We start from the raw sequence: 27,847 nt of genomic DNA on the forward strand, positions 1-27,847 counted from the left end.
AGAGTGAGTTGTATCACTCAAGCTCTTGAGTAAGCCTTGAAATTAATTGATAAAGCCTATCTGGACTCCTCTATCTTAGTAAAGCAGGAAGAATGCTTGGCAAGTTTTGGCACACATACTTCTAAGTTTTACAAGAATGAACCACACAAGCAAAACAAACAAACAAACAAAAACAAACAAACAAAAACCCCCCAAAAAACCCAAACAAGTGAAGTAGGGGTACATTTAAATCTAAAAAGTTTAAGGCAGAAGAAAAGAGAGAAGGGGAGAAGCATCTTCTGTGTATTTACATAATCACAGTGCAGGTAATTTGTGTCCTTATGTCGATGTAATGGCAGTCTAAGAGAAACCATGTGACAGGTAAGAGTATACAGAGAAATGCCAGACAACATTTCATAGTCCCTGTTCTGAAAGTAATGACACATAAATTTGCTATCAGGAAAAATACAAGTCCTTCAGCCAGTATTATCTTTCTTGATGAAGAGGGATAAATGTATTGCCCAAATCAAAGCTGCACATCAGCCAGCCTAAAGATATGTAGTCACTTCGCACCACAGTTCTGTGCTACTGGAAGTTGCCCATATTGCAACAGTTCTTTTGCTTTAAATGTTTAAGAAACACATTCCCCTATATCACTTATTCATCACAAGAGAGAAGGGAAAAAACCTGATGTCAGACTTAAGTCTTAAAGGAATTCTTTCTTTATCACAAAGATATTTCTTTAGTCCATCAACTTAAAATGAATTATATAAATATTTAGGTATGCATTAAAACAAAACAGTTTCCATTCAGAAGTTTTGCTACAGGCTTTTTGTTCAACTGACAAAGTACACTAAGGAGTGTAAAAAATATTTATTCAACCTAATTCACCATAACTACAATTTTCAATACTTAAAAACAAGATTTACAGAGTAATGACCTTTAACCACTCATGTGAAATCATCTTACAGTCCATACAGTATTTTATAATTGTATTTTTACAATAGCTTTAACTTCCAGAGAAGACAATGAGCTTTCCCATTAAACAAGTTTCAAACCCACTAATTAGCATCATTCAATTTTCTCCATGAGACTTTAAAAAACAGTAACAAATTGTTTGGAAATATATACAGTGAAGACCACAGAAAAGCTGTTTTCTTGAAACGAGGAATTCTGTAAGAAATACATATTATATTGTTTCAAGACTATCTTACAGAGTGTAGCAACTTTCAGAGGCTGCTACTCAGTTTAGGTTTTATATAAAAGTGAGCCCACTAAGACAAATATAATCAGCAGACTTACAAGGTTATAGTAATTCTTCCATTACAGCAAGAGCCTCAAAAGTATTTGATATTGATTGAGTGTATAATTTTTAACACCTGTATAGGTTTTTAATACTAATTGGCCTTTATATACAATTCTGTACAGTTTTAAAATATTACATCTTGGTAATTAAGATAAACATACTATAGAAAAGGTACCTTACTTTGAATTTCTCCTAACATACATTATTGCAGTCAAATAGGAAGTCCATTCTGCATTTACTTCATTTCTGGTGAAAAGAAATATTTACTTATGAATAATTCTACTCAAAGATTTTTCAAGCTATTTTTCATGCATTTGACATACTAATATGAACAAGAAAAAACTTGGAGAAAAACAAAGAAATTGTTCTTAAGAACGAACTTCAAATACGAAATCCAGATTAGGTCTGGTATGAATATGCAATGGCCATATTACGTTTGTCAGAATTTAACTTCACAGAACAGTCAATTTCTGTTGAAATTAGGTTTGGAAATACATCAAATAATGGAAGTGCTAATGTCTCCCTCAGCTGACTACTTTAGACATATGGGAACAGTAAAACTTACTGTCTACATAAACTTTATTACACATTTAAGATTTATCCTTAGTGTTTTACAAAATGGAGCAAAGTTACCTTAAGCCAAGTACCCTGCTGGCAGGATGCTCAGCTCAGGTACCCAAAGTGTAGCGTCAGCCCCTTGCAGCCAGCACTTCCACTAGGGCAGGGAGCCTAGTCCTGAGCACAGCTGAGTTACACACTCAGGTATGAATGCTTCAGGGGATGCCCTGCTCTGGCAGTTCAAATGGAGCTTTAGTGTTCAATGCTGCTTTCTCACGGGATTTCTGTGGGTATTTACACAACATAAAGGAATATGGAAACTAAACAAGTCTCTAATACTTAACTACAAAATAAGCAACTGAAATTTATTTCCCCCTTGTAATTATTTTACTGTGGAGGAAAAAATGCTATCCAGCACCAGTTACAAACCAGTAAAGCCATGAGAAAATGACACTAGGCACTGCAGAAGATACAACAGGACACTGAAAATTACCAGTAATAAAAGAGTCACCTGAAAGCCATGCTGATTTTAACACCTAACATTTAGGTGGTTAAAGCTGACATACAAGTCCTGTAGGGAGTGATCATCTTCTGCTTTCTCTGTCATTTGGGTACTTCACGCTCCCCATTTGATACCAGCAAAATCCAAGGAAAATTATTTCTCCTTGGTAATGACTCACATTCCCCTTGTAAAACAATCTCCCTTCACTGTGTGAAATGCTAAACTGAATGACAGCGTGGGTATGAAAATACCTATAGAAAAGGCATTTGGATATAGCTTACCTAACTACACTTAAAATGTTCTGTAGTTGATTTTTTCCCCATTCAGTATATTGGCTTAAAGAAAATAATTCAAAAGCCTATTGCCCAACAGAAATACCCAAAAAATAATGAAAGCTAAATCACATTCTCAGGTTCAGTGGTTGCTGAAAGGATTTACCCTGCCACAAGACAGTGCTTTATTGTATTTAAAGAAAAAAAAAATAGAGGAGCAGCAACTTATCACAATTTTCCACTACTGTGCAATAACAATGGAACCAATACAACATGGAAACCTGTTAGGTGAGACTCTGTGATATCTGGAGGTTACAGCCTTACGCTCCTTCTTGTTCAGGATAATTTAAAATTTTGCGGTGAGCTTGGCGCAAATATTGCTGCTGCTTGAAGTAAACCTTAAAAGCTCCTTTTATAGCAACAAAAGCAATTCCACCCTGAAATAAAAAGATATTTTGAAAACCTGCACAGTTCAGTGCCATATCACTGCAAATGTTCTTAAAAATTTCCAGTTAGAGAAGATTTGTTTTCTAAACATATGGCATTTTCTTCTAAAGATTAACTAATTAATACCGTTCCAAATGAGTATCTCAAAATTTTCTGTCACAATGCACTATTACAGAGGTTAAAGGGATTACAGATTGAATCTATAGAAACTTTTATTTCCTTGGAAGTCTCACCAGTATTCTAAATCTTAAAAATCGAAATCTTATTTTAAGAACAAAGAAAATGCAGATATGTATCTACTTTCCTCCCTTCTCTGAATGTATACTATACAAGGCACAAGGAATAGTACTGATAACCATTCTATAACTAGACTGTGAAAAATGGCACTTGCCAAAAGTGGAATAAAATAAAATCTATTTTTGTAAAACAAACTATTTTTCCCCCTAGAAAACTTTACAGTATGTTTATCTCAAGTCTTCAAAATGAGACACCAAGAAGCTTTTAGTCTGCATGAACATTTGCAGTATCACTGTTTGTTCTGTATAAGAGGGATGCATAAAAACGCAGGAATTGAAAATGGGCTATGGTGACAGCCAGATAAGCAGGGATTCCATATTACCAAACTCAGTGTACTTGTCCTTGAAAGGCTGCAACCAGAGAGGTTATTCACAAAGGAAGAGATTGCCATTCATACCCCTCTCCATTTGAATTCTATGGAGAGGTAATTTTCCTCTCCTTATTAAAATAAGAAACTAAGTGTTTATCTCAAAATCAGTAAACAAAAGCTAATTTTGAAAGGTTTATAATATAAACCCCAGTCTTCCCTTACAGAAACTGTTCTTAGAAGATGCTGGCTCCTCATCTTCATTGTCAGCCTTAATTACTGCTAAGGCCTGCCTACTATAGTGCCACATAAAACTTTCATCCTTGTCATGAACTTGTCACGAAAGTCATAAAGACAAACACATGATGTTTGTCCACTGTTAAGACAGGCAACCTTAAAAAAACCTCTTCCTTTAATCAAATGCTGCTCTTAAAATACTGGATCAATTTATGTTCCTTTTTCCTTCGCCTCCCTCCTTCACAACACTTCATATTCCTTTATTAAAATAATTTATGAAACAAAGAGTATTGAATCTTACCAAGATTGTCCTTTGTAAATTTGAGTTAACACTGCTGAACATCAGCTTGCCAACTATTGTGGCAATAGTAGGGAAGACTAGAGCTCCACACAGAATACGTGTGGCAGAGACGTGATCTGCCAAAGGGTTGGCCTCTGCTGGGATACGAGGAACAGGACATCCAATGCCTAAAGGGATTAGAATGGAGGAAGAAAAGGTTACACAGCCACTGCCTCAAAAAAGAACACAGAAAGTACATTACTGCCCACTGCCCACTCCACTATGAATCTATAGCCCAACTACTTTTTGAGAACTATGTCTCTTCTTTTGGCATTTCCTTTTAAATGTAATCACATTACCTGGAAATATGCTGTTCAAAATTTGTAGCTTATTAGAATATTTGCGCCACAGTCTGAGCACATAGTCCTCCCAGCGGATCATCTTGCCCAGTATTAGCATGACTGGGATAGTAGGAAGGCCAATCAAAAGGAACAAAGGATCAGCTCTCTCCATCACATCAAGACCTTCTTTGTGACCCACAACCTAGAAAATATGCATATAGTTGAGAAACAAAACAAAGGCCACATCAATGTTACAATGTACAAATGAACAAAAATGTAACTTAAAAAGCGGAGTTTGTTTGAAGCTGCCCACATGTTTTAAGTTAAAGAAAAAAGAACACTGTCTTTTCTAATTTATTGTTTTCTCTTTGTATCCTTGGTTGTTTATGGAGCATAATGCAGGTGAGCTACCAGCCCTATTTTGCAAATCACTAATCTTGCAGAGAGCTGTAACAGAATTCCCTACCATCTCAAGAAAGGTTTCATGTGTTTCTGTGTAAATAAAAGTCAAAATATCTGAAACACTAATAATACAGGAGGGTTTCCAAAATGCATTTAAGAATTTACAGTTTTACAACAATCTATTCTTCACTCAGAAACTGATCAGATACTACTGTTCAAAGGATAAATTGATAGTAGGTACCTCAGGATGTTTTTCTCAAAATTTTATGGTTTTTAGGAATACTTTACATAACAGAGATCACAGTATTTAGCTATTGTTTCTCTGGACAATGCAGGAAGATGAACATTATTTTCAACTGTAGTGGAAATAGCAGCATATCTTCACATGTACCTTATTTTCAAATGTAGTTAGTTCAAGGATTTTAAATGATCATTACTACTGTTGTGTCTCCACTTTTCTTCTGACATACAAAAAAAAAAATCAGATTTTTCCATTTATAAAATGCACATGTTAAAACTGTAACAAAACGGTGCCTTATGTCTTCTAAAAAGTACATTGTTTTAATTTTAAATAAATTGAATAGGACTGATGATAAAAAATTATATTAGAGTGGTAGATATTCTCTGGATTTGTCACAATTTAAGCAGTATAAATGCTAATACAGTCCTTGAATTGCTTTCAGGAAGAACAGGCTCTTTCATTACTTTTTCTGTAAGAATTTGGGAGGACTAAAAACACTAAAATAATAATTATGTTTGTCAAGCACTGTATTTTCTGATGTGTTTTCATTGACTTCTTGTTTTCCCCACAAGTACAATAACTTACCAGGCCTTCAATTGCACAAAAATTAGAATTAGGAGGTAAGAACATGAAACAACAGCAAAATTTTAAAAAAGGAAAATAACTAAACCAGTACTTCTGGAATAGGTAGGACACAGAGAAGAAGCTACAGTAATGTACCACAGTACCTTCAAACATTTTTGCCTTGCTCTGAAAAGCATTCCATGTTACACCTCTAGAACAGGAAGTTATATTCTATACCACAGCCTCTAAAAATAGGCATAACCAATATTGTTGCTGCCAAAAGATTATTCCTGAAAAAACATTCAGCATTTGTCTTCTAGCTTCTTCAGTATCTTCTACTCAAGCTGTGAAGTCTGACACTATCCTTTTTCTTCTTATAGACATTGTCCATCAAAAAATGCCTCAGTATCTTGTCTCTCTCTGCTTTAGAATACTGTATTTCTCTGCTTTCAGTAACTCCATCTGACTTGTTACTGACTTAGCTACCACAATGTCAATTCTGTATTTATTTTTCTGCACCTGAAGTCTAAAAATAGCTTCTGTGTTTCTCTCTGGCCCTTCAACTAAAGGAAAGGAGTCTGAAATACATCAGGAGAAAAACTGCATTAAACCTAGCAAAGTTGGGGTGGCAAATGTGGTGGAACAGTTTCCCTTCTACTACCTGCTCAATCTCCTCCTCGACAAGCAAAACTAAATTATTGTCTTGCCCAGCATGCCATCCATACAATCAAAACACTAAATCATGAAAATAGCGAATTCTTCATACCTGGCATTTGACCAGCTGCCTAAACTAATGTTTAGACAGATCCTCACTTCAAAAGCAAAACAACTTCAGAATAAAGCATTTATTTTTCCATCTGGCTGTGGAGTTCTAGGGTGGCTAAAAAGGTCACAATTTCCTACAGAAAAAGAGCTCAGTGTAGCAGTGAGCAAGGAGAAAAGGACTGCTCCATTTCCAAGATCTCGTTGTAGTATTACACATGGTTGTAATGCTCCTGTTGGGAGCCACAAGAACAAAATATCCAATGAAAAAATGCTTAAGTGCACCACTCTGTAATACACAGACTCATCCACTGGAATGCAGGTGGCACTGAAAGCCATTACACATCACCTATGCAGCTGCCCTACCCTCGGCCACACTGGTACAGGGAAACTGCAACCACTCATTTGGGCTCCATTTCTGCTTTCAGATAACATAGCTCACAAAGAAACTGAACCAAAACAGCACACCATCTTGACAGGGAGTGACCTGCAGAAGTGCAGAGCAGTACCACACATCCCAAGAACTAGACCCAAATTACTTATAAGAGAATAACCATGTTTTATATTTAAAAGTAGAACTGTGCAGAGGAGTATTTATTAACACACTGGTTTGTTAATTCTATCTACAGCTGAATTAGCATCAGAAATACTTTTATGGTTTCAGGCAAAACACAGGTTATGGACTTGATATAGGACTCAACAACTACAAGGGTAACGAAAGTGCTTCTGATTGTACAGTCTCTGAAAACTCTGGTCTTGTGGTTGAACTAGAATTGCCATGAACAAGTCTTTCCATAGTTAATAGTGTACCACCTGTCAACATTACTTTTCTATTTAACAGCAAGTTCATAAGAACAGAAGCAGGAAAACTGTTTTCCCCCTTTCAACTAATCATACAGTCTGAAGTAATTAAAACATTAATCTGCAGTGCTTTGCATTTCTTGTTTATGAATGAATTGCATCATTTAGGGCATGTATTTTCCTTTATACAATTAAAAAAAATCAAATTATCCAGAAAATAGTTTGTCATGTTTCAATTTCAACCCTTTGAATGTTACTAGCAAAGCTTTTCTCTAAGTAAAATAAAAGATTAAATCTCATGTCTTTACTGAAGAGTTACTCATTATTGGTAGCTAGGTGGTAATGGCACCTTCTCCACGAGAACAAATTGGGTTCACCAGTCTGCCATACACAGGGCAGCCAACTAGAGCAGTAGTGGATTTTGTTAGCTGCAGACTGAACCATGCCCAAACAGGCAAACTTGCAGTTATAAACTATGACCAGTTAAACATGAAAAACCATCTTGAATTCACTGGTAACTACACTGAAAGCAGCTAAGCATGTTTTAAGCTCAGGAAAGAGGAGTCTGAATTGACTCTTGCTTTCAGAGCTGGCAGGAAGAGGGAAGATGTGTGTACCTGCATGACCGTCACCGCTCCGTACGTAACGGCTGTCCAGTATATAGAGCCCACCATGATACCAGCTGCAGCAAAGGGACATGCCTTTGAGATCAGGCGATCTGCAAGATCCAAAACGTAAACAACTGGACCTATGATAAAGGAAAAGTAAGGTTTCAAGATAGATATATATAGATACACATAGATAAAAGCATACTGTAGAAAAGTCAGCATCTATCACCAGTAAGAAAGAACAAACAAGGCAAAGTACAAGTCTGACATACCACACGTGCTGTTTAACTGAGAATATATAATTAAAAAGCTATTAAGCTAAACTTGTAACTTCTGCCTACCTACCATTTCATTTACCACATAATCTTTCCAGGAGATTGATACACTGCTTAAAGCATTAATTTACCCACCGATTAGTTTCCTTTGTGTTGAGTAAGAATTGTTCTTTTGTAGAAACCACTTTAGGCTTAGTGCCTTTTTTATTTGTTAGATATTTTAGTTTTCTAAAGGAAAAATACCGATTTGTTATAATGTACTTCATGTCCTTATCTTTGACAGCTTCACCTGAAAATTCTGTCACTAAACTATCCTGCTATGTAGTAAAAAGTAGCACAGTTAATACAAAAGACTCCTTCCACTGGAAGCGGCTGCATTCAGTATTTGTAAAGGATCACCTCTCAAAACACTGGAGGAAAAAACACTCCTATTCAGGTTATTCAGTGCCTTTGACAACAACACATGAATAGGTGCATTGTTCTTTCTATGTACAACTGCACTTTCCAGACTTACACAGGGCAAGACAATAAATAAACACCCTGACTACCTTTGGTGAGGGAAACAAGGGCAATGCCTGCATCTTTTCTTTGAGGGACTGCAAGAGCACGAGTGAAACAAAAGCCAGAACACTGAAATGTATGTTCATTTTCACTGAAAGTGAAAACCACCATCACCATAATCTGCAATACTTTTGTATTTGTCAACAAATTCTATATACAGACTGTCCTCCCACAGCTCATATGCATGAACAGTTCCTGTGAGCTCCCTCCTACTTTTTCCAACCAAAAATCAGTGACAATTCTCAAAACCAGCCTACAGGCATTCCTCAAGTAACTAATCCTCCATGTCTCTCAAAGTTTACCAGTGACAAAATTGTGACTTGTTTCATGACTTAGTTAGTTCTTATTTTTCTAGAGAATAGCTCTATTGTGAATGATTTCAAAAGCCCCAGTTCTACTCAGCTCAAGTCAGCTGGTGGAAAAAAAGCAACAGGAACATCCAGTTCAACTCTTAACAGTTGTGTTTGATTTTCCAGAGCACACTTAAGAAGGTGCAGGGATGTTTATCAGTATGCTGGAAGTAGCAACAAGGTCATAACTGCAAGTACTAAATGCACAGTAGTTTACACATCTTGACTGTTTCCCAGAGTCACTGAAAAAATTGGTTGTACCATTTTGAAAACTTATGTTTGAAGACAGGAGACTCAAATGAAGGTTGCCTTATAACACAAGTACTAATAAATTTCACCTACTGATACTATTAAGAGAAACTTGGCTAGCGAATCAGGTATTGAATCTTGAGAAAATACTAGGAAAAAATTGTTGAAAAAATCTTTTAATTAGCTCTTAAACAGGAAGTAGTGAGAAAGGAGGACAAAACCGTTTTTGCTTTTTAAGGTGGTACAGAGGAAGAAACAGGAAAATAAATATAACTGATACTCAAATTAAAGAAGGAAATATGAAACAAAAATATCTTTCATTTTGAAAAATATATCATGCTTTAAAGAGCTTTTCTGCCAAACTTTTCTTTTTATTAAACTGAAGTAATTATCTAAGAGATACTTTTGTTACTTTCAAAGTAGTAACAATATTTTTCTATTTAATGAAAGTTCTCAAAAGAGCAGAAAACAGCTCACAGGAACATAATTCCCACCAATCACCAGAACTGATTGGCACTATCAAATCTAAAACAGAATTATGATTTTGAGATACTTCATGAGAGGTTGTTTTGAACTAGTAAATATATAAAAAAACACCCACTGTTACTTATATCCAGTGATGTCTCCTCAAGTTGATATTACTTCTAAACTATAATCATAAATGAAAATTTGTGTTGGGGGTATCCTTTCACAGAATTTTTAGAAAAAAGTTTCCAGCAGTACATTAGGGAAGTCTTCAAGTAAGTAAGTCTCTGAACTGTGATGGCTCAGGGAAGGGTATGACTAATACTGTCTTCAAAAGACACCTGCTGCAGAAGAAATAGGGCCACTAGCAAGGCTTCTTGGAAAATTCTTACTGTCCTTACTCTGCCTGGTGTGACCTTGATTGACTTGTAGCTGAATTGTGCTATAACAGCTTTGGGTTACTAGAAGGAGCTACAAAAGGGCAAGGCTGGCTCACTTGTTTAAGGCACTTCAAGGTCATGACTGATGTTCCATGGACCCAGATTCATTTCCCTGCTCTCTTACTGGTGTCTTGTACAAGTCTGAACTTTTATGCCCTCATCTTTAAAAATGGAAAAAGATGGTATTATTAGGGAAAATATATCAAAATACATGAAGGGAGTCTCACTTGCATGCAAGAGCTGAACAACCTCATGAAAGAATTTTAGACCGACCAGCTTCAGAATCCAGGAATGTTAGAATCTAAGCTTTCAAATACAGTATGCCACGAATTGCAGGAGCAAATTAAAATACCTGTTATGTTAATGTATCCTGTCCAAATTATAGTTTCTACCCCTTTTCACCATTGTCAAAATAAAATGCAAATGCATCTTACATTACAATTTCATCAGTCAAGATACAAACAAGAATTTCAAACAGTGTCAAGTTTTGTGGTGCATTCGGTGTCCAGATGAAAACCCAGTTTTCTTCTCAAAGCCAATGCTAAATGTTATCATTTGATACCTTCTTTATGATGGAGAGTTACCTTTTTCAGCAAAGCCGAATTGTGGTTGTTATACAAATAATTTGCAGTAAGTTTCATACTGGTTTATGTCTTTTTTTATATCAACAATGCAGTACTGTTGTGTATCTTTTCTTTCCTATTACTCAGTGTTCTATCATGGAAGTAAATGTCATCACTCAAAATTCCCCTGACACCTTAATTTCGTCAGCCCTTAAGCGAATAAGAAAGAGGTCCTGTCCCAAAGAACTGACAGTGAGTTATTTTCAGCTCTTTTATTACAGAAATAAGATGCTTTAAAAAAATCTTCTTTAAAATCCTCAATGCCTGCACTCAATTGCTACATCACCATTTCTATAACAAGCAGTTTTACTTTTAAACAAAATTTAAGTTTCCATGGCAACTTAAGTTTAATTTCCTTGATTTATATATGGGCTTAATATATCCCATAGAACACATGGGCAAACAAGGGCTGAAATAACAGCAAGCACTGCTAATTTAAATACATGCAACATACTGTGCATTATCCTACTTGGCTACTCAAGTAAGAGACTGGAAGACCATGTCCAACTTTTTTTTCACCTTGACAAACAGAGAGCTAGAGCCATACCCAGCAATCATAAATATTCTGTCTCTTGATTATAGGGCAATATTACCTCAGAAACACCTCCTGACCAAAGTGAAAGTATGTTTTTCCAGTAATACCATGTGCTGCTTAGGAAATTCTCATCTGAATTTCCTCTGGTAAGTGTCTCTGCAAGCTGAGTCAAAAAAAGGGTGTGTTTATGTGCTGTGTGGCAACTGCTGAAAGAAGTCACCTTCTGCTCAACAAGAAAAATAATCCCATTAGCCAGGAAATAATTACAGGTCAATGGCAAGATTTATGTATATACCTAGGTGGAATACATCCAAAATTTGTAAACATACTTAACTAAGCCACCAAATGGGATGCAAGCAGAATATAAAGTTATTTCTTTCTGCCTGGAAAAGGGAATAGACAAGTTTCCACCAGAGGTGGTGCTCTGAGCACAAGAAAGGAAAAAAACAAAGAAAGCAAGAACAAATAAATAAGCAACAATTTACATTATCTGTATCTTACCTAGCTTTGGAAATACTATTAAATATTCTGCATTGCACTGAGGACAAGCAACTCTAGCAGTACTGTTTCCTCTTTGCTTTTCATCCACCCAGCGCTGCAGACAAGTCTGATGCACCCATTTGGTGGAGCCCCTGCACCTGCAGGGTCTCACCCACTCTGCTGTCCGATCATCCTCATCGGTAGCAAAACAAACCCAGCAGCTTCTGTAATCACAGGAAGGGAAAAAAAGAGATATTTTCTGCTATAAAATAAACATTCACATGTGAAAGCATACAGCTTAAGAAAATATGCATCTAGAGGAGATGATGGTTATTATTTCACTCTTAATCACCAGAACTGTATTTTGTACCTCAGTTTTGCTATAAAATCAACATAATAAACATAATTTTTCAGAGAGCTAAACAACTGCTTTACACCTTCTGAATTATTAATTAAACTTTTAGATAATTTATGATTAAAAAGCATTGAGACTATAGTCCAACCTTTGAATAATTCAACATATGGAAAATCCATATTTTTTAATGTTTTATCATCTCCTTCTACAACATTTTGGTAAGTTTTTTCATTTTAAAAATATAAGATCAATACTGCAGTCCGTTACTGTGGAAACAAAGTCGAATCCACTTAAATGGTAAAACAACACAAATGATACAATATATCACAAAAAACTCTAAGCAATTATATCAAATTCATTTGGTCTCTTTGAAAAGATGAAGTATTTAGTTCAAACAAGTTGACTTTGTATAATATAAATTAAGTTACAAATTACTTCAAGAATACTATTGGACCAATAGAGGAGGAAATTTCTGCTTTGGACAATTATGTGGACATGAAAATTCAAATATATTAATTCTGTAAGGAGAAAACACAAGACTGATAGTCTATACAACCTCATCTGAAGGGAGCACAGAACCAGGAAGTCCCAGATATCTGGTCTGATGCTTAGGCCAGATTTTTGGCCAACTTATAAAAGAAAGCAAAACATGGATCTAAACTAGGAAAATATCAGATATGTTCAGCCAGTAATTTTTAATGTGAAACAATTTGCTAATTCCCATAATGAAGATATTGAAATTTATATAATAAACCAGAGTCTATCAATATAAGAATATTACTATAAATATATATATATATTTATAATGGTTTTATTTTTTAAAAACATTTTATGCAAGCCACTACAATCATAGTTATACCCTTATAAAGGAAGACAGCAACAGCCTCCCTATAATTTAACTACCAAGACACAAACTAATTAGACACTGTGACTGAACTGAAGTTTAACATCACAATTTTGATGATGAAGTTTTGTTTGCTTAACAACTTGGGTAACATCATTAAGGCAAAACACTAAAAGATTTCTTATGTGCAACAACTAACAGACAGTAACTGAGGAAGAAGAAACTGAGAAATGCTCTGACGCTCGTAAACAAAATAATTTTATTATTTGAGAATAATGATTGTGGATTCTATGGCAGGATGTTACAGTGGTTCATTATGCTTTTTCCTCTCACTTTTCCTTTTGTTTAACTTTTCTTCGAGGAAAAAGAAGGAGGAATCTGCAATGAGAAATTTAATTTTGTCAGGCTCCAACTTCAAGAAATGAAAAATAGTGTTGTCCAACAACTTTGCTTTTAAGACCTCACTATTTTGGGTAGTATTCTACTTGTAAATTGAAAGTGCTCCTTTACAGAAGAATACCCATGCTTTTTTAATAGAAATGACTGTGCCTATAAAGTACTTGCAAGACATTCTTTATAGCACTAAATCTTTATAATATCTACAGTAGTAGTAGTATGCTGAAAAAGTTGCAAGTGCGTCACAGCAGAAGGCAACATGTAGCAATTTATTACTAACATATTTGTAAAAGGGAATACAGTTTGAGAGTCAGATTCCAGGAAAGACCGGAGAGAAATTGCTCAATTTAATATTGAACAATCCATAAAATGAACCTGTAATGTCCACATGTCCAGTGGTAAGTACAGGACACATTATAGTAGGTACAGATGTAAATTTAAACTGTGGTGGTCTAAAACTCGAGCTTTTCAGTTGATGACTGACATCTGCAATCAGAACTGGAGTTTCTTCCATTCATCTTAATGGGAAGGTAAAATCAAAGCCTGACTTGGCTTTTTTCTGTCCTTCCCCACACTGGTTTGTATCAAAACTGTCATGCTATTGACTCCTGTAACACCACCCTTCTTTTTGCCTTGATGCTCCCAATGTGCACCTTGTTTTAAGGAAAGGAAGCAATCAAATATTTTCCTTTCTTTTAAATACACCTGGACACGCTGGGCCTTACTGGCTTCATAGATTCATTTTTCCAAAATAGTCCAGGAACCAGCCAGAGATCTTCCAGCATGTTTGGAAAACAAAATTTCTCAGCTAACATACACTAAAAGCTTTGGGAATGTTAATAACTTATTCCTTGTACATCAGGGTTATTTCCCATGCTTAAGTATTAATCAAGAATTTAAAAAATACTATAGTTCTAGGTCTGTTTTTATTATTCTTCATGCTTCATTAAAAATAGGGTTTAAGAGCGAAGTATAATTATCATAAAACAAACTTAGACACATTACAGAAACTCTGCAGCATGCAGAGACTCAAAATATCATCTATACACTTTCAGTTTTGTTATTTTCCCCCTTAGAATTTCTTCCAAAGAATGTTTCATAAAACCCTCAGGACTGCTCAGTCTGGTTTACGGTCAATTCAAACCTGATAGATTCACCACAATCAGAATTTTGGCATCATTTCACCAATGAATTCTCTGAAGTTGTACTGGTGTGCACCAAAGTAAAATGTGTTTTCAGATCATTCGTGATACAAAGCAACCAATTAACAGTGGTTGCCCTATACTAGATAATTGTGAAAAGAGGCAATTGCTGCTTGCTTTCGTGAGGGGGTTTTGTATTTGTTTGTCTGTTTTTTGCTTTTGCTTTTCTAGATGACAGTAACAGGAGGAAAAGATGAAATGAAAGGACACATTAACCTTCCTAAGCAGGAGGAGCAAAGACAGACAAGCCACAAATTAGTAAGGATCTAGATGAAAAAGCTGAGACCACAACTAAGATTTGTAAGGACTACAAAGCATGGCTGGCATTTTGGTTCATTGCACTCAATATCAAGTTCTTACGGAATACAAGTTCTGGCATTGTTCATTAATTTTTATTTACATTAAGAATCCTCAAATTTACTTTAAGAACAAATAATACTATACAACACTACTGATAATTGTTCCTCTTCAGAAGGCTCTTTCTACATTACAGGTAAACATTCACTCACTCATTTCACATTCTATTTAAGCCTACAACTGCTCTAAATTTGTAATTCAGATTTTTATTTATAAATTAAAGCCTTCACAACAGAGCTAGTTAGGTCTGAGGATACCATCACAAAATATAAGTCTAGAGTTTATCCAAATAATGACAGATTTAAGCATAAACATAATCTTGCTACACTGCAATTTAACTAGTGAATTTGTCCATGACAACGGTTATAGATTAAATTCTGTTCTCAAGTTCTCTGTCAAAGTTAGTAAGTAAAAAAAAAAAAAAAAAGCATCTTTTCTTTAATTGCTTCATCCAATTTCTTGCCAGCCAATCATACCTGAAAACCTGAAAGACCTATTAAATTAATAACAAAATCCTTCACAGATTTAAACCTTTAGCAAGTCATGAATAATGAACAGTAAATTCCCTGTATACTGTCATCAGCTTTATCTCTTTCCATTGACAGCAGCGGTAGCAGAAAGGACTAAATAAAGCCATTTCAAAACAGGTATCCAGGCTCTTGCCAGATTTTCCATTTTCTTGTACTGAATAAAATATGACCTTGATTCTTACCACTGAATCAGACTGCTACTCAGATAACCTGAAATAGAAAGGGCTGAAAAGGTGGAACAAAGCATTGTTTCTGATAGAAACTCGAACCTTTTTCCTTGATGACTTTCTACATAGCCAAATCAATAACACTAATGTATTTTTCCACACTTCCTTGGCTCAAAAAAAAAAAAAAAATCAAAACAAAACATACAAAACTCTAGACCAGTATCACTATTGCAGCTCTGAATATAAGGTTGCAAATGCCTTTTAGATTCAGCTCCCCAGCAGAAGAAGCTTTCCAGTCCCAAAAATTATATTCTGACTCTAAGAATAAAGCATTTTTTGTATCTATTCTTTCTCCAGCAAAGACAAACTCTTTTCAAGGCACTGTTTGTGTTAAGAGCAAAGCAGATGGGGAGAAAGTTGTATGGAAGATTAGAGATCCTATACTCCAAATGTTACATGACTAAGAAGCCAAGGCCTGCCTAAAACTAGGTTCCTCCAAACCACAAGTTTCTTACCAGTAAGGAGCCTCCTCTCTGCTACCTGGCTGGAGCTACAGCTCCAACACATCCCTAAGACCTCCAGTATCAGACATATCTAGAGTGCTCTCCTTTTTAGTAAGCTATACCCCTTCTAAGGGTTACTTTTTTCCAAAACCAGTCGTAGATGGGAGGGAAGACAGTATCTAATTCATGTTATTTAAATCAAATCTGACTCAATTTGTGAAAGCTGAATCCATAATGAAACAGTTTTGTTTTCAATCAGGCGTGACTGTGTAAAGCAATACAAAAAAGTAATTTAAAAGCAGTATGTTGATTCTTTATACACACAAAACTTGTGTGTTTGTAGAAGTTTGTAAAAACTTCTAAAGCCCCAAAAGCCCAGCAGATATCCTTGTATCCACAGCACTTAATGGATAAACACTTGCTAGACTGGGACAGCACTGCTGTTTTATGATCTGGTTTCAAATATTCAGTACTGAAATGGGAATGGGAACATCTTAGAATTTCCCCCCTTGTTTTCAGTGGCATACAAATATGACTGGCTAGCAAAATCAGAAAACTTCTCAGAAAAGAAAGCTCTATTTGACTTTTAGATCTGAGTCTTACTGTGGGAAATGCAAATTTGAACATGCATGACATGCTCTGGAATCATGAGCTAGAAACACATTTTCCCTCTCATTACAGTTCCTTCATAAAACAAGAAATTTTCTGCATTTCTCTCACATCATAAAGCTCTTTTCCCTAAAGTGGCAGGAATTTACTGATATCTTGCAAGAGTAAAGCATGCTGGTCCTGCTAAGCACAAGGTGTCTGAGCAGCTTATTGCAATTGAATTTCACATCCAAAAAGAAGAAAGTGAAAAGGCTGAAACATAACTGATAGGAACAACAGCACAGAGAACCAGTGAGGAGTGAAATGGTACCTTGAAACAAATGACTGAAAGAGTTCCAATAACTAGCCACAAAAAGGCACTATTCTAAAGGATGACCCACAAGTCTGCTGCTTGGAAGAGGCAATTTTTCAGGAGCTTCTATTAACAACTTTTTACGCATAGTCGATGTTGACACATAAAATATCTTTGATGATGAATAGCGATAAGCTTTACACTAAACTTGCCAGATGGCAAGTTTAGTGTAAAGCTTATCACTATTTATCATCAAAGATTAATCTAGACAACTTAGATCACTCTAAGTACTACAAGACCATGTTTAAGTTGGAAGACTAGGATGTCAGAAAAATAGAGTTACCTAGTAGCATTAGGCTGCTTTGGAGTTGGCTGGAATTTTAGTAGGGGAACAGTAAACTGTTCTCTCAAAAAGCAAGAGAAACACCTCATTACAAATGCTACCACTAAGCGTTTCCTTTCCCTGTGTGTGAAGAACCAGCAGCAATAGGATCTTGTGCTAGAGGGACACTGCCTGCTCATGAGAGAATGCAAGCCTAGCCTACCAGCCCCTGATAAAGGCTACAAAGGAATACCATTAACCTGAGAAATGTTAGCTTATGTCATGCTTCACAGAGGAGATGAAGTGCCAGGAGAGATGAACCTCCTTGCTGGATGGAACATTGCTCTTTCCCCAGTATTTTCCTGGCCAACAAACACAGTAGAAAATACTTCAATCTTCAATCCAAAACACCCTTACACTATCCTAAAAGGAAAAACTCACAAGGGAAATACACTGAGTGAAGAACAGACATCAGTGCAAAAATAGCAGTCTTAGATGCTCCTTGGGGACTTCAGCAGATGCTTTTAAGGCAGCATGGCATAGCAGCCATATGCCAGCCTGTATCACTCAGCTAGAAAACATGTTGTCACCTTGAAACAAAGTCTAAAATTCTCAGAGGAAGTCCTGAAAGTCATCTGACCTTATACTCCATTCTGCTCTGCCTAGTCATCAAAGACAGCCTGCAAAGCTGAGTAAAGGAGACACTGTTAAGAATCTAAACACAACAGTAACTAGCAAAGCTTTCAATAGAAACAGCTCAAGTACAGAAAATCAAGCTAATGTTGGTGTGAACATACAGAAGTGGTATTTATATATAGGTTCTGACTTCCTCTAACCTCAAAATGACATTGTATAAACTAGATTTTAAAAGGCTTTTAACAAAAGTATGTGGATAACTGAAACTCAGTAAACAAACACATTAAAACCCCATAGAATCATTAACTAGAAAGTGCACCAGAAAGATCTACTGATTATCAGAAGTTCAATTCATGCTTTATTATATTCTTAATTACAGCTTAAAACAAGGGGAAATATTTTACAATTGAGTTCACTGCACTATATAAAGGCAGAGATATGAGTAAAGGACAGTTCACTGAATCCTGCTGGCTGCTTTCTAGCTTGTGGATAAAATTAAACCTTTGACTGCCAGGCATCACCTATTGTGCTTAAATTCAGCCTTATTTTTTTCTGGTCTTTGCTTCTAGCCAGCTTAGAATAAGGAATCCCTCCTCAGATCTAGCTGTCTTGCTGGGTTTTGGTCTCTAGTTTGCCAAAATCTAGAGTCAGTAAAAAATTAGATTTCATTCTGGATAAATTAAACTTTTGCAACCAGTTATTCAGACACGTTCCTTTTACAAAGTCTTCAAAATTCAGTTATCTTAAAGGCTTTAGTATTGCCATACTCTTTTTCAAAAAGAAAATATGAGAAATCATCAAAGCTCAGTGGCCTTGCTATCAGCCTTTAAATGTACAATGAATTTTGATGCTAGAAACATTTGTTTTATTTTCTAAGTGAGGGAGGGAGAACAGGGCCCTTCTAGACATGTACAAAGGACAAATCAGGAAAAACTACTAGTCATACAATAAGCACTTTATTACTAAAACATTATACATTTTGCTAACTGAGCTCTTACTAATGTATATTAGTGGTTTGGGCTACAACTAACATAAAAGCTACTGAATGCCTGCTGGGGATGGGTAACACTGATTCTTACCATCTTAGCAAGAAAAACAAAAGTGACTAAAACTAAGTGGAAAAAGAAAAGTCAACCAAACAAAACCTAAACAAAGAACCATATACACATAACTATTTACTTCCAAAACGGAAACATGCTTTGAACAGAAAGTTGACACATAGTCAAGTACATATATAGCAAGAATTCTAATAGCATTAAGTTAATGCTTTAAAAATTTAATGGATTTTTTTATAATGCAGATTGCATATGATATGATACAGGGAAAACATTTTCTCATGCCTTGTTTGAAAAATCTGTCAGTAATCCCAAACACAGGAGAGATGTGAAGCAACGAGGAAATTACACATTAGAGGCTATTTAAAGTTACTTCCTTGAATGTGACTTTAAACATCTTAATTACTTATTAATTACCTCTAAGATGACCAGACACTAAAGGAAGACAAAGATATGTAGTTTCTATTAAACAACAATGCTATTTTGCACTGGGGGAAAGGGGAAGGGAGTTGCATCAGAAAAATATCAATATTGGTATTTGTGGTGCCATGTACAGAGTAGATGACAGATGCTACAAGTATCAGGAGTGACCTACATAGAGAATAGACCAAATTTGACCTGCTAAAACTGTAACCATCTTGACATTAAGCTGTTGCTGTGATAAGAAACACAATGATAAGAAACACAAAGTTATTCACTGAGTCTGTATCTTGCAAGCTCCATCTCCTGCAGCCATTTCCCAGTGTCACTTAACGCAGACGTACAAATGAATCCTTAGGCACAGTGGCTTTAGTTACAAAAGTAAGTACATTAGCATAGACATCTGTCAGAAACCAAACATAGTTCCTTGCTTTACATTCAATTCTTAGGGAAAGTACTTGTGAAATAAAAGTTTGATTTTTTAAAATGTATTCCTAAAGAGTTTCATGGTTAAACTGACCATACAGGATAAGCAGTCTTCCTGTTGTGTTCTTCCAAAAAAAAAAAAAAAGGAAAAAAAAATGGAACTGTAGTCCTCCAACTGCAAAAAGTGGAAGACTCCAAAGCAAACAAATTGTTTTGAACTCAAGAGTTTATGACAGATATTATTACTCAAGTTATTCTCAGTTTACAATTTCTATTTTTTCACGGAAAATTTACAGTATAAGAGAACAAACCAAAAAGCTATACTTAAGTCAGTCATCTTATATAATCCTAATAATAAAAATTGGAACAATTTCTGACCCAAAAATTACAAAAAAATTTTAAATGCCTACAAGATAAATTATTGGGCAACAAAAAGGACCACAAAAGAACAAAAACCACTTATCAAATGTGGCAGACACTGAAAATTTGGAAATGTCTTTACTCTGAATAAATGTCAACAAAACTGCAAGGTGTCTGATGATAACATTAAGTAACTCTCCTCAACAAGCTGTGGAACCGACTGCGTGACTCACCAGTAGAACAGTCACAAGCACCCTGCACATGGTCTTCTGTAATTACATCCCTCACAGAAAGCTAACTAAATGTTGGCACATTTTAGGCCAATAAAAAATATCCACTTCTAAACACAAATATTCACATTCCAGGAGGCACTTAGAAGAAACAAATGAGAAGAGATCTGGAAGGTACATAATGACCACATTGCAGGTTTAAAATACAGGGTATTGTCTTTTTTCTAGAATGTGAAGAAATAATTATATCAACATGGCTTAAAAAAAATGGCACTGAATGCCAGCCCCTCTTGTCCATGACAACTCTTTTATTTACCATCTTTCCACTGTTTTAGCAGTTTCTTTTACTATGTACACATTGAAGAAGAGCTGCATAGTCATGGGAGGAAAGAGGCAGAGTTACATAAACTGAGAACACTACACAGTCCATACTTTCCATAAGCAATCACCTGAAAACCTAGAAACATGAGCAACACTTATCCAAAAAGTTTGGTTCTGTAAAAGCTGTTTCCAAATATAAGCACATGCAAGGATTCCCTGGTTAGCCTTTAAATCAACTGGTATTTACTTGTTATAGGGAGAACTATTATATAGCAGGCCAGTTTAATTTTTATGTTAACTTAGAAATAAATGAACAGCTAGCCCCTGATTTAATACAACTTCAGTGCAATATTTTAAGCAGCATTTAGAAATGGACATTTTGATTGTAAGTTTTCTTATCCTACAGTAGTCTTAGGCAGGAAGTGTCTAATCCTTCCCCCAGAATCGCTGACACAAAAATCCTGAGCATAAGCACTTCCATTTAGTTTCAGGAATTTTTGACAAAAAGCATTCATATTAGCATTAACATGTCAGGAGCAAAAATTCTTAAGAGATAAAAAGCAAATTCCCAATCCAGCTAGAGAGGAAGTTAACTTTTAGGTACAAATTTCAGAGCTGGTGCTAAAGAAGACCAAGTACAGATTTGCTAGAAGGTGTCAGTGGACTGTACCTCCCTATTGGCACCTCCAGCATAGTATGTTTAAATTATGCAGTGCAAATGCAGTGCTATGTTCCCTTAAACTGGGATTGCATCTAGACTTGGTATCACAGAATTGCAGCTCGGAAGGGACCACAGGAGATCTTGTCAGACCTCCTGCCCAAGACAGAAGCAACACCAAATTCAGACCAGACAGCAGAGTGTTCTCCAGCTGGGTTCTGAAAAGCCCCATGGGCTGAGATCCACATCTGCACTGGGCAACTTGTCCCCAAGCTCAACTGCATCACTCCTATCCACACATGCTGAAAACTTCTCTATTGAAATTTACAGATGATTCTCATCATCCTGCCAGGAACCTCCACAGTCAGTCTTCTGAACAACCTTGTTGGTAGGAAGAAGGTTATCAGACCTCCCAAACCATCCTTTCTTCAGGCAGGCTTAGCTCCCTCTAGCTTGTTCTAATAAGTCATGTGCTCCAGCCCCGTCACCAGCTTATGTAATCTCAACAGTTTTGTCTAGAAACATCAGCCAGAAGCAGTTTGCCTTAACCGCTCCAGACTGAGTCCTCTTATTCTTTTGCACTGGTGATGAATTTGCTACTTGGGGTAAACAACAAATGCCAGTAAAAGCATGAACAAGTCACACATTCTTTTGATAAAGGTTGGTATTTACATCCTATAAAAATCTAATACTTGGCCCATTCTGCTGCTCAGGGGAAAACACAAATGTTCATTAGAAAGCACTTATTTTCACATGAGGAATTTTCCACCCTCTGTGCAATGCAGAAAGGCCGTAACAGCTGGCATATTCATTACCACTTTAAATATTACTTTAAAAAGTTGTTCCAAAACTGAAACATTAACCTTTTTGATATTTGTCTGTAAATTATTATACATATACTTATTCAACACATTTGCATAAACTGTCAGAAGTTTCCACTTCAGTGAGCACTTAAAGACACTATGGCAAAGGAAACCATTGGAGCTTTAGGCACTATTACAGAGTCTGAACACTTCTATATGGAAGAGATCAATAAATAGGAGTTTGTATAGTCTTTTTAGAAAAAGTGAATGTAACAAATGAAAATATTACCTGAGTGCCTTCATAATACATGGGATGCCAATAGTTTGAGTATAAAAAATTTGTAAGTTGTTTCTCAGGAGTTTCTTCACACTTAAATAGGAATTATTACCTACTGTCTGCAGGTAGAAATTAATTGTTAAGCAGCAACTGAAACACATACATTTATTCCTAAGCATATGAAAGCAAACATCAAAGACAGAAAAATAAATATATTAGACAACAGTCAAAAGGTTAAGATAGTTTATAAATAGCATGCTGACACTTGCAATATTTCACATGGGCAAAAGGCAGTGTACAGGTCTGCACTAAGTCTCCACTAATCATCTTTACTGGTAAGACACAGGAAGAAGTCAATCTACATAGAATCTTCATGATAAAGTGAAGCAAAATACTAAGGGATGTACCTGGGATGCAGCAGTCATGAGAAAGCCAAGCTATTATAAAGCTATTATTGTTTCAAGCTTTCTTTCTTAAAACCCACTCTCCGAGATATGTGTGATTTTGCTTTTTCCATCCTGTATCAACATCAACTTCCAAATAGTTGGGCTAAGGACAGAGAAAAACAAACCCCTTGTTTCCTTGGTAGAGATTAACCCAGCACAGTCCATTCTCCACTCTTACATGCCCTTTCCTTCTGAGCATGAATAACCTACTCTCAAGGAAGAATAGAAAGCCAGGTACTTCCAGACACTGGCAGACTTTGACCAAAAGTTAAGAAGACCTCTCTCCAAAGAGTTTAACTCTGTTGTGAAGAAAGAAAATAATTGAGGTAGGACAAGGAAGAGAGACATGCTTAATCAGTACAAGTAGAACAAACAGACTGAGTAACTGCAGAGATGGCATTCTGTGAAAAAAAAAGATAATACATAAATCCTGTATTGTGTTTTATGCTGCTTATTACTCTGCATATCTTATATCTGGGTGAACTCCACTCCTACAAAGAGTTACTTGTATGTCAACTTCCCTCAGCGAGAGAGAGCACAACATACAGTACAAGTCTGAGATGTTCAGAATAAACACCTTTAATCAAGGATCACACTGCACTAATTACACTGTTGAGGTTGTAGCATTAGGGTCTTAATCCAAAACTGTGTATTAGCTTACTAAAGTATCAACAGTTAACTGTGAAAAAAAAACCAAACTAAACCAGTGCCTGCACTTTTTTTCTTGGGGAAAAAAAAATTACTATGGAATCAGAAGACAGTTCAAAAAACTGAAATAGAAAATCCAACTCTATTTTGCAATTTTTCAATTACAATTGCTAGCATTTTTCCAATAAATCAATGATATGGAAAAGAGAAAATTTAATTGCAACAATACTCCTCTCTTGATAGTAAAAGTAATTTCTTAAGCAAACTACAATTTATTGTTTAATTGCTTTTAAAGTCTACCTGTAATTTCAGCTCTCTTGTCTCCTTTCAATAGGGAAAGGCAAGGGTAGATACTTAAAGTCACATCATCTTGCTCTAGTTTTTATCAAGGATACTGACCACAACTAAGCAACTACCACCCAGTCAGAAAATTAAGAATGCTAATTCAAATACGAAACCATACTAAAATTATCACTATGTTAATTCTTCAGCATGTACCTGGACAAGCCTTCAACAGATTATCCATCAAATGTTGACCGACATCACTAAAGACTGAAGTAACAGAAGCAATGGTGACCATTCTGACCATGGTGGCAAATATAGGGAAAGAAGGGAGCAGTTGTCTTTAATTTGGATAGTACATGAAATACCACGAATCACTAGCACAGGATATGCTTTGAAAACCAGAACCCCAGCACTCTGAAGCCTTGGCATAACCAACTGCAAGAGTAATCCACATGTAATTCAGCTGAAGTCAGGAGAATAAAGCTTAACAATATGAGTACATTTCATCATTAGAGCTCACATTAGCAGCACATAAAAACCCAACTGCCACATAATTTCAAGTTTTATTGAAGATTACTATCATTCTGTAATTTATGCAGTAAACTAACAAGAACAAAGGCATTAAAATAATGAAATAATAAAATCTCACAATTTAGCCAGATTACTAATACCTGCCGTAAAAGTGTACACATTATTTCAGAAATACGGGGTTTCGCCATAGAGTAAAAAGACTTCTGCTTGCAGAAAAGGAACAGTATCTTAAGAATTATTATCTGGAACTGTTATCTGAACATGACAGAGAAGAAAAAAAATTACAGGAGGGATGGAAATTCTGATTTTGAGGCTAGAAAAGATGATGCCAATCATATGGATTAGTTTCCTAAATGCTGCAGATGAGACAATCCACAATGTAGTGTCACTTAACACTCAAGCTTCTTGTATTTATGCTACAGTGAATCCTTCAGGTAAGTATAAAATCCTTAGGTTGAAATTTTGAGTAACTGACTCCTTACATCCTAACAACTATTTACCTTCTTATAAATCCATGGATTGCTTCCTAGACTGAAATTATGCAGGCAAATTAAGGGTGGAGCATAAAACACATCAAAGAAACATGAATCCCAGGCAGCAATGCGATGATGCTATCAAGTCAGTCCTTGCACTGGAGAAATCCAACTTTATTAAGTAAATAAACCTGTTATATAGGTTGATATATACAGGTACAAAATCTAAGAGTCAAGGGAAGAATCCAGCTGTTCCCTCTCAGAAGCAGAGAATTAAAGAACTGGCTCTGGGAGCTCTGACCCTTGTACACAAAGCAGTGCGTGCACTCAGATCTACTGCAACAACTGATTCCTGATCAGTTGTTGCAGTAGACATGACAACAGCATGTCACCACTCTCAGAGGTGATCTAGGTACTGAAAACAGAAGAAAACCCTTCTTTTTCCCCTCCTTAACTATTAGAATCCAAATGAAAGTCATCGTCACTAAAAGACCTTTATTTTATTTTAAAGTATGCACTTTGTGTTTAGCTATAATCATTAGCAATTAAAGATTTTGCATATTTTTTCTCACTGTGGAAAAAAAAATATCTGTCATGAGCAAAAAAGATAACAGCACAGAAGTATTTCCATTCCTCAGAATCCCCACAGATAATTTAATCATGGGGAATGTCCATTAGGATGAAATACTGAAGGCTTCTCTTGATCACCACTACCAACAACACAACCACAGTTATGTACAACCTTCAGAAACATCAGATGCATAAAAATCTCTTTATTCAAATGTAACCCTGCTCCACAAATCCAATACAAAGCAGAAAAATTATTTATACCATCTGCATTTTGAGGTCTTGGTTAGTCCAAAATCCTTCTACTGATGTGCTACACTCTGAATTAAATTAAAATCCTAAATACTTGGTTCCTTCTTACTACTACATTCATCCCTTGTGACACTCCTGTTTCTAAAGTTTCCTATAATGAGCCAAAGGAATTCTTATATGAAAGCTCCAGCCTCTCTTCATACCACCTTTTACACTACTTAGGTACTTCAAATTCTTTCCCTGCTGTCCCTGATATTAAGGAAATCAGAGATGCTGTCCATTTGTTTTACACATCAAGCTACCCCAAGTATACTAAAAAAGTCCTTGAAATGAGCCAGAGACACAAATTATAATTTCACAAACTTGAAAGGATACAGAATATTAAATGTACATCAAAACCCACATGTAACAACTGAAGAACTGGCAAGCAGGTAACTAATTTCCTCTTTTTTTTTTTTTTATTAACTGTTTAATTTAACAGTGGGTCACAACAAAGATTATAAACACAACCTCACAGCCACTTCCCAATAGGGTGAGCTAGGACTTCAGAGTGTGATACAATAGCCATGGGCATCAGGGCATCCACTCAAATTATTATGGTTTCCTAGAACTCTAAATATGTATTACTGGACTACAAAACTCAGGATGTAGATAAAAGTTTGTTGCTTTTTGTTTTAGTTTTTTTTTTTTTTTTTTTTTTTTTTAGTTTAAGAGGAGTTGATTCAGCAATACTTTTATAACATAAATCATCCTTTTGTCATCTCTTACTTTTTCAGTTTTTCTAGAACATAAACTTTCCCTCCCCAAATCACTTTTATCCTCTTTCTAGATCAAACTGGTACTTCTCATTCCCACCTTCCAGGCTGCACAAGTTCTATCCCTGCCTCCCTTAGTTTGCAGTTCCATCACCTGTATTTCATCAAATACTCTTTCCTTAAAGGCGACCTGGAAAGGACAAAACCACCAGGGTTCTTTTTGATTCCTTATGATGAAAACTTGACAGGTTCATCAACAGAAGCATGACTGCTTCTGGATCCTCACCTTCTGAGATACCAGGCCATTACAACTCCTGCAATAAATAACAGACTATGAATGTGGTTTATTGTTTGTAGGAACAGCTTGCAAGGGCTTCCTGGATGAGTCAAAATTACACTTAAGGAATCTGAAGTGCTAAGCGGAACAGGGTGAAAGTGCTACATATTCAAATAAAAGCATATAGAGAAAACAAATATAATAAACAGAATTTACAAGTTAGTAATTACAGACGAGGAAAGATGCTTAAGTCATAATACTTCTAAAGTTGTAATTTTTAAGAACGCTCCAGAAATTGTAGGCTTTCTTCAGATCATAAAACCAGCAACAAAACACACAAGGCCGGCTAAGCTTAGGTCATCTTTCGGTGCCTCACTGTACGTGCACGTCAGTGCGTTCCCTACTCGGAGGCTCCCCTAGACCCAGGGAAAGGGACTGCAGCCCCCGGCTGCCCCAGAGCCCGGCCCGGCCCAGGCACACCCTCACCTCCTGAGGGCCGCGGGACGATCCCTCCGAGCCCCTCAGCTGCCCGCGGTAGCGGCTTCACCACAGCGCTCGCACAAATTCTGTCCGACCACCAAGGCAAAACACGAAACACCGGCCCCAAACCCCCGCGGGGGCTCACAGGCCCAGCCCGAACGTTCCCTCCCCGTACCTGTCCATCGTCTGCGGCAGCGCCAAGCCCGTCTGCTCGGCCATGGCCCCAGGCGGAGGAGCGGGCCCAGCCGAGGGCCCGGAGCCTGACAAAGGCGTCACGCGTGCGGCGGCGGAGAAAGGGGAGCGAACGGGAAGGCGGCAAATCCGCCCTTCCGCGAGACGGCCGGGACGGCCCCTCCTTCAGCAGGTGGGACGCGGCGCAAGCCGGTGGCCGGGGCAGGACGGAGCGCCCGGGCCGCCGCGGGGAGAGGCGGCGAGCGCTGAGCGCAACCGCGCCGCCGTCACCGCCGGCCGGACCCGCAGCGCGCCTG

The 27,847-nt window shown here is 36.6% G+C and overlaps 1 protein-coding gene across 2 annotated transcripts; it reads right to left on the minus strand.

Annotated features, from left to right (window-relative positions):
* Positions 1–837: 837 nt before the first annotated feature.
* On the minus strand, positions 838–27,843 carry MARCHF5 (membrane associated ring-CH-type finger 5). 2 transcript variants are annotated; one of them, XM_002191209.6, is made up of 6 exons: positions 27,535–27,843; positions 11,904–12,106; positions 7,914–8,044; positions 4,545–4,728; positions 4,207–4,373; positions 838–3,054 (listed from the first exon to the last, which is right to left on the minus strand). In XM_002191209.6, exons 1-6 carry the CDS (start codon positions 27,576–27,578, stop codon positions 2,938–2,940), a joined length of 846 nt encoding a protein of 281 aa, XP_002191245.1. In that variant the 5' UTR covers positions 27,579–27,843; the 3' UTR covers positions 838–2,937. The 2 variants fall into 2 exon arrangements, with proteins under 2 accessions (XP_002191245.1, XP_030131994.1); XM_030276134.4 differs by having other exon boundaries at positions 7,914–8,014; positions 27,535–27,822.
* Between the last annotated feature and the right edge of the window lie 4 nt (positions 27,844–27,847).

This window comes from Taeniopygia guttata, chromosome 6 (assembly GCF_048771995.1).
Source record: "Taeniopygia guttata chromosome 6, bTaeGut7.mat, whole genome shotgun sequence".
Lineage (NCBI taxonomy): Eukaryota > Metazoa > Chordata > Aves > Passeriformes > Estrildidae > Taeniopygia > Taeniopygia guttata.